The 8151-nt window shown below is 40.3% G+C and overlaps 1 protein-coding gene across 1 annotated transcript; it reads right to left on the bottom strand.

Moving 5' to 3' along the window:
* Nucleotides 1-354: 354 nt before the first annotated feature.
* LOC145459087 (KICSTOR complex protein kaptin-like) lies at nucleotides 355-6191 on the bottom strand. Its single transcript, XM_080337683.1, has 5 exons — nucleotides 5677-6191; nucleotides 4900-5065; nucleotides 4638-4804; nucleotides 2646-2852; nucleotides 355-1340 (listed from the first exon to the last, which is right to left on the bottom strand). The coding sequence occupies exons 1-5, from the start codon at nucleotides 6040-6042 to the stop codon at nucleotides 876-878; spliced, it is 1371 nt and encodes a 456-aa protein (XP_080193809.1). The 5' UTR covers nucleotides 6043-6191; the 3' UTR covers nucleotides 355-875.
* Between the last annotated feature and the right edge of the window lie 1960 nt (nucleotides 6192-8151).

The raw sequence follows: 8151 nt of genomic DNA, 5'->3' as shown, positions 1-8151 counted from the left end.
GCCAACGCAAAACTAGTCACAGGCCACTTTTAAAATTTCGTAGAGGACACGGGCCGCATAAATCCAATATCGAGATTAACTAGGCCCCGCAGTTGAACAATGACGCTGTCTCGTCACCTATACTCAACCCTAATGAATTGATATCTTGGTAAATTCGGGGTAACTAGCTTATCGAACGCCTTGAAATCTTAATTAAGGGTTGCACTATCGAATGTGACATTCGATAGTTGCACCGTGTGTTGATTGATCAGATAGAAGCAGACATGGTGGCGTCTGTATGACAATGCTATTCTCAAATCCACATTGTCTCCGTCACTATCGGTGAGAAATGGTTTTGAAGTGACATTGCTGTCGTTAAAATACATTCATTAAATACGATATATTTCTTGTATATGTGGATGAACGGGCGAATAATGTATCGATTCAGCTATCCGGCCCGCCAAGTATTTAATTTTCCTATATCCGGCCCGCCGACTAGAGAAGTTGACCGCCCCTGGTATAGTATATTAGCGGTCCTTCGTGATTTTGTTCGTACGAATGATATCGACGGCACATCCACTATCCACATATTTCAGATCAGCATTGACAACACACTTTCTCCATCGGTAGCCAGAAAATCCAGAGCGGGATAATTTCAAACAGATAAATTCGGACGAAGAATAATTATTGCCACGACGTATGCGTGCGTATGGATCCAGCACACCGACCAAATCTCCCGTGCCAACCTCTCCAATTATTCTCGCAGCCACTGGTGGCATCAGGTAGGCATAATCGTAATTCATTACTTCACGCCATTCTCAACGGACAACCGACCGCCTCCTAACTCCCACACGACTGCACAAAGCTAACAAGAATACAGCACACAGAAAAGCGCGCTAACGAATTCCAAATTTCCTAAGCCACTCCAGCTTTTGTATGCATTCGTCAATGGCAGTTTTCGTGTCACAGTGCAGCACGTGCATGCCTTTCGTGCTCACAACGACCATCTCCTCTAGACCGTCGCTGTTCACGTCCAAAAACTTGATCCCCACGATAGGATAACACATCCTTTTCGTCCAAACCGGATACACACTGGTAGGACAACACAAATTGCTCGGCGGCGCTGGCACGTCGAACGGATACACCAAAAGCTGATGGCCGTACGTGCCGACCACTATGTCGTGCTTGCCGTCTCTGTTCACGTCGGCTATCTCGCAGCAAGTTACGCAGTCGAAGTCTGAGCTTTGCTCCAGCAGCAGCGGGAACTGGAAGCCTTGCTCTCCGCAGTAGCAATACACGACGGCGGACTCGCGGGCGCACGTCACCAGTAGATGGTAGGGTTCTTCGGGAACGGGATCCACCTAAGGAGAATAGGATTGCTTGAAATAGCAGAGTCATTAGGGAAACAAAACGTAGCCTGTGACGTAGGGCAAGTTTTTGTTGCAGTCAAATCCGTGGAAAGTCGCATTTACTTTACACAAAAGTTGCAGTACGAAGTTACGTTCATTTTTCACAAAGTTTAACTAAAAAGTTGCATTTATATGGACAAGTTTCTTCAAATTATTTGGGTATGAGATACTCAAATCAATCCGTATTCAATGCACTGCGGCAAAACTCAGTGTCGGCGACTTCAACAAAATCAATAGCCAGAAAAATTTGAACCAGTGAAAATATACCTCTCGGTGGTCTATCCTGAACGTACGACAAATCAGAAAGGGCCTTAAATTTGAACAACAGTGAAATAATCAAGCGATCATTTACATACAGTGCCAAATATTTCCAGTAAAAAGTTATTTGCATGAAAAATCGAAAAAGTTACAAAAAGTTGCAATATAAGAATCCTCCAAACAGCTTAAAACACCATACACTACATAACTTCCGAGTATTTAGGAAGCTGCCGGAAGCTGTAAAAAAAGCTGCAAAAACTTGAGCTAGTTTTCACCAATGTAGTACTGCTTTTCCGAAGCAGTCAAGCAGGTTTTGAGACTTTCAACTACTTGTTATGCTTACTCAAGCGTTTATGAGCTATTTCACACGGTTCTTCTAACATCATTACCGATAAACGTGATGCAAACTCAAAAAACTACTAATCACTTTCAAAATCCAAACGGTTAAACATAAGTGGTTTTGCATAAAAGCTGTTCAAGTAGAAGTAGTATGGAAACATAACCGCTCCAGTAAATATTATGGTGTTCCGAAAAAGACGGCATACTTTGCTTCGGACCACTTTTGTTAATATATAATGATAATGCATAAACAAATCAACATACTTTCTTTATTTGAAATTGATTTCGAATGGTACCACTATTTAAACAGATCTACAATGAAAAGGCACGGGATAACTTTTGACATTGAAATTTACTCTTACTCTCCTGGAAAGCTGTTTTGATTTTTCTGTAGGAACTCTGCAACGCCGAGGCACGCAGCAAAGAATAAGCTATTATGAACTAATAGTCTACATGTACATTTAAATTTGGATATTCACCTCACTTGATGCAAACATTATTCATACTGTATAATTCAAATTGGCTCTGCGTCGGCTTCTACTGTTGGAATTGAGCTAAATTTGTGTGCAGCTCTTTTTTTAGGCAACCTAGCAAATCAATCGGTGAATCCCCGGAATCCGGAAAAAAAGTCATTTTTGAACAACCGTAACATTCACTTACTGCAACGTCGACCTTTTTTGTCAGGAACTCGGGCTTTGGCGAGCTTGAAAACTTCGAAAACAATCTCACTGACGTCACCGGACTATCGCACTGGATTTCATGACAGGATCTGACCCAATCATCGGACGTCAAATCGGTTACATACAGCGAAACTTCTCCGGATGCTTTGCCCAGCACACTTATCCGTTTCCTTCCACCTTGAGTGATCTATACAATAGAGATAAGCGGGCTTGACATTTTCAAATGCAAATATATATCAACAATTCATTTCGTGTCATGTCCGAATGCAAGCCAACACGGTTGTAACCAAGTCACAAGGTTCCGAGTCACAAGTCGACGTCTCCCATTTATAGTTTTGACTCGAGTCCAGTCGAGTCATTTACAATTCACCACCGAGTTAAGTTTGAGTCCAAATCAGTGAGCAGAGGGTCAAGTCCGAGTCATAGTGTTGTGACTAGGGTCCGAGTCTAAGTCATTGTGTTCACTGTTCAGTTTTGAGTTCAAGTCATGTTAACCCACTTTTTTCCACTCTTCGTCATTTTGTGTTACTTGCAAAGATATATCATAACTATGCCGATTTTTTTTGACATGTAAAAACAAGTCAAAATTAGGTCAAAATTGTAGCGTTAAGTCAAAATTTGTCAAAATTGTTTACAAAATCAATCATTTTTTGACCTCTGCATTTCGTTTGTATCGTAGATTTTGCGCTGTCGGTGAACTTATCAATTGATATTTTACAGATTGTAGCCTACTTTATAGGCCTACCGTTGTAAACGGTCCATCGTCTGCTCATTGTGAATCATAAGCGGTCAAATGAAACAAATAGTGACATGGTTTCATGGTCAACGTACCGCAATATCCTAACTGAAGCAAGACTGCTTGGACATTGCATGATTGTTATATCAAGAAGCGCAAGCTGAAAAATTGTGATATAGACAACATTGTCAGAATGAAGCAACACGGTGTGTCCCCAGCAGTGTGCACACAACTTCAGTGTTGTCAGCCAACAACTGCTGCTGTTTAACGTTCTTTCTCCATTCTTGGCGAGATACTTACTAAGGACAGACAGTTTCTACCCGAGAATGTAGGAAAGTATCTTCCGTTCGTTGTACTACAACAAATTTTAATTATTTCCACCATAATACGTAATGTAACTACTGGAATTCTTCATAGGGCCAGATTTCGTTAAAATAATAGTTTTTTCATGTAAAAAGTTGTCAGTTTTTGAGCCAAAAACGTTTTTTCAGGCCAATCTACTTTGTAAGGACAGACAGTTCCAACCAGAAATGAACATAAGAAGCACAATTTTAACATTATGTGCGAAAACACCTAATTTGCATACGTGAGGTCAAAAATTGGTCAAATTTCAGTTTTTTTAGGTCAAAAAAAGTCAATATTTAGATTTTTCAGGTCAAAATCTTCCGTTTTAGGTTTAAAAAAAATCGCCCTAATCATAACTGTTAAATAGCCTATACGTAAGCTAACGACCAAATCAATTTTTCAACACTACTTTTTTAATGACATTGATATATCTAAATCTTAATTGCTACAGTACTTCTACCTGTAATTGGGTAGAAATTCAAGGTGTTACTTTTATTTCAGAGTAGCAACACTGCTGGGATCACCCAGGGGTAGAGTTATCCAACAGATATGTTCGGCTTGAAATTGTACTTTATTCAAAATAGTATATTTCAAATATAAGATAATATTATGTCAGGGGTGCTCACACTTATGCTAGTATGCGATTACTTTTCAGATGCGGACCATACCATGATCTGCCAGTCCAAATTTTTCAGGTGATCGACTAAAAAAGGTCTCATCGATTACAGTCAACTTCACTGTCACCATAGGCCTATCAAATATATTCTGGCATTGATATCATTCATTTCACCTGACGGAAGATTAGAAGTACTTGGGAGTCTACCGAACGACAAAGTTATCTACCTGTAGATCGCGATCGATGTAATGAGCACCCCTGGTGTACGGTCCTACCTTGCTATCAACACATAGCGGAGCCACCGTCACATTTTCGAATTCTGGGAAATACTCATGCAGCAATCTCTCTGAAAATTCTTCGTCATAATCGTTCTGCGAGAAGACGCGAATTCGGCAGTCTCCCCCGAGTAGAAGGAATACTGGAGTCAGCGATTCATTCACAACTGTAAATTAACCAGACTCGCATATCAATTCGGTACAAATCCAAAGCTGATAAGACTAATTATAGTCAGTTTTGAAACATTTAGCCAAGACTTACCTTTCTTTGGTCTTGCTTGGCAATGAGTTACTTGAAACGGTGGCTGAGCGCCAAGCTCAAAATATGCTGGATTGCTCAACTCAATATTCTCCAGTAATGAATGATCTTTTTTTGAACAAGCCTTGGCACAGATGCTCAAGGTATGTACTTGTCTCCCACCAATTTCCTGTTGTACGATGTGAAGATAAGTGTGATTTTAGATATCATAATATTAATATTAATATTAACTTTTTGGCAGCCGTTCCACATATATACAAATTTCGTCGAACAGTAAAATAAGTCAATACTAAAAGGCAATATGAGGCATTGAGAGAGCAGCATTTGGACAATGTTAATTCACGACGAGACGGATTTTACAGCCCAAACAGCATGGCAGAGCTAAATTTCCTCTAGCATGGCAGCATACTGAATGTATATACATACAGATGACACAGCAGGTGTCAAGATTGAACAATGAGATGCAACCTCAATAATTTCAGTCAAAGGAAAAAATTGCCGACAGAAACAATATAACGAACACGCAGCCTGGGCGTTTCTGTGGGAAGTAGCCTACTGAGAGAGGGATAATATTGATTGGAGAACCCTCTGCATAGCATTACAGGATATCAATGAGAATAGCATATTTAAAGTAACACACAACTTTGCTTAGCCTTGACTTGCATAGACTTGTTTGCTATTTTCATGTCTAAATAATCCCAACCGCCCATACATATCATCTCAACATGAAAAGGTATGATCGCACTGGGTCAAAGTTGAAATACATCTTCTTAAACCCACCTTGCAGAAAACAAGTGCGAGTGCGAATCCACCATTTCCCAATTTCATGAAGTCAACCGCTGTGTATACAGTGTCTGTCGTCATAGACTTGAACAATTCGCAACAGTCTGGGTTTGCAAAGGACGGTCCGCTGCTCTTCAGGCTGTAAGACAGAACTTTGCCCCTGTACAAAGCAACAATTAAGCTGTCGGTACAACCCATTCCGGTGACTGATGTTATTCCGTAAATAGTCGGTAGGCCGTTCATGAAACTGTGGAAACTGTCTTCTGTGAAAAATTCTTCTGGGTACTGGGCTGCTACGCTTTGCAGGCTTTCTTGCTCAGCTCGATCGGAGTCACAGGATCTCGGAGAAATCATAGAGGCCATATTTTGACTCACTAAAATGGTACCTAAGATACCAATGGCAATTTCTGCAGACAGGTCAGAGGTCAGTGCCACTGTACCAGGACTAGGGCAGAGTTCAAAACAGGATAATCTTTTCTAAACTACACTAGAATTACTGAATTCACAGAAACTGGAATAAAGTCCTGAATTAGTAAGAAACCAACGAATATCAAGTTCAGTTAATATCAAATCAGAATTTATCCTTATAAGCATGAGGATGGAAAATGTCTGTACACCAAGCTTGGCTCGTTTTGCACTGTATAATTGTCCTGTAGCATTTTCAGGAAACGAGAAATCACATTCGAATTAAATTCCTTTATACCGTAATTAGTTTACCGGCGTATTACTCTAATTATTACAATTTGACAACTAGCATTATCCAATTGTCCGTTGTCGAAGTCTGGATTGGACGAGGCCGAGTTCGAGCAGGGTGTTATTTTATTATTATTATTATTATTATCACCGCCACCTCATAAACGTAACTTTAAGACAATAAATCTGCAGCTCTGGGTAATACAGCGTATTTTCTTTCCATCTTCAAAGTCAGTTATAATGGTTTGCCTAATAAGTCAAGCAAAAGAAGACGTGACAGACAGGGCTCTGTCTCCACATTATTGAGTCCGAAGCTCGCAGCTCGCAGTCGCAGCTGCACCACATCGGCGAGATCGGGCGCATCTGCATTCTGCAACCGAGTCGGCAATCATCGATCATACATCTTCGTTCTGGTTGGCTGGATGATGTTGTTATTGATATGCATCATTGATATATGCATCAAACATAAAATTCTGTAATTTCTTCACTCCAACCAGCGTGTACTCAAACTACACGCTGCTCCAACCATAGTGTCCTATATGGTGTCGACACAAGCAAATCTCACGGCTCAGTGAAATTGGTCTACGTCACGGTCACACTTTCCCTTTGGCTAAAAGCAGTAATTTTTGACCGGCTTGCCGAGCGTGAAATTTGATAAAAGACGTATCAATAGAAAGCTACCGCGGTATTGATTGCTAAAATATAAATTTTATTCTGCTCATGGCCTTGGAACCTCCCAAAATCAACCTTGAATGTTGAATTGTAGCGGAGTTTGGTATTGTGACGCACAATAACATCGAAGATTTCGGCCAACTCGCGGCACTCAGTTAGGGTAATGGTTTTCGTGGCTTCCTGTTCCGTCCAAGAATAATTTCTCTGCGAAGTATAGGACTCTTGCTGTGTAGCTTATGGTATATCGTCAATGGTCATCATCGTAATGGCAGCGAATATCCGTTCGTAATCAATGGAATCGCGCCCACTAGTGGTTACGACTTTTACAAGTCAGACAAGACAACAAGATTTGCAGTTAATATTAATTAGCTAGATATATGATTGATGGTGTATTTCCCACTTGCCTACGTTACATACATATGTTCCATTTAACTGTTCCAGACGTGTCGAAAAAGATAACATGAAAATGATTTCCAAAGCGGTACTGTAATCAAGATTGCAATGAACAAATGAACTGAACATAAATACATAGTTGTACACAGGGATAGATTTACAATTGAAGAATCGTCCAAACACCCGTCTACGCGGTATGTACCATCCGCATAGATCCATTTATTACTCTTTCAACAAGCGCTAACTCATTAGAAATCTGTCGAAGTAAAGTAATCGTGTGTGATTTTTTGGGATATTGACCAGTACGTATTTTATATCTTACAGAGTATATGCTTGTTCGCCTTTCGCATCATTCGCAGCAAGTGTCAATCAAATAAGAAAATATTACGCAACGACACGACCTTCATCGTTGCTACAACTGGAAATTCAACCGATTGTGTAGCTAACGTTCCAAACAATTCTCTTCGCCCGAGGCGATACTTCGTTACAACACACAAACGAACAGCAGCCAAGTACATCAGCTGTTAGCAGGAAATTTGAGTGTAAACTACCACGTTTGGATAACTAATTTACGAGCAGAGTAATTGCATTTGATTGTAGCTTTCTGCGTCGCGCCATGTATTATGTACATACCTTTTCACTCGATTTTATGCCACAGATACATGACTCCTGTTTTGTGGAATGAACTTTTGGAGGATTCCTTTACAGCATAAT

The sequence above is a fragment of the Botryllus schlosseri genome, chromosome 16 (genome assembly GCF_051294905.1).
Source record: "Botryllus schlosseri isolate E-star chromosome 16, Bs_hap1, whole genome shotgun sequence".
Taxonomy (NCBI): Eukaryota; Metazoa; Chordata; class Ascidiacea; order Stolidobranchia; family Styelidae; genus Botryllus; species Botryllus schlosseri.
This window is presented reverse-complemented; position numbering and strand designations above follow the sequence as displayed.

What these genes read in the sequence shown, in the direction of transcription:
- LOC145459087 (XM_080337683.1), bottom strand. Translation starts at nt 6,042, where the DNA reads ATGGCCTCTATGATTTCTCCGAGATCCTGTGACTCCGATCGAGCTGAG. An exon ending in CCAAGCAAGACCAAAGAAAG is followed by an intron (nt 4,805 to 4,899) that starts GTAAGTCTTGGC and finishes GTTAATTTACAG; the next exon opens with TTGTGAATGAATCGCTGACT. An exon ending in CAAAAAAGGTCGACGTTGCA is followed by an intron (nt 1,341 to 2,645) that starts GTAAGTGAATGT and finishes TATTCTCCTTAG; the next exon opens with GTGGATCCCGTTCCCGAAGA.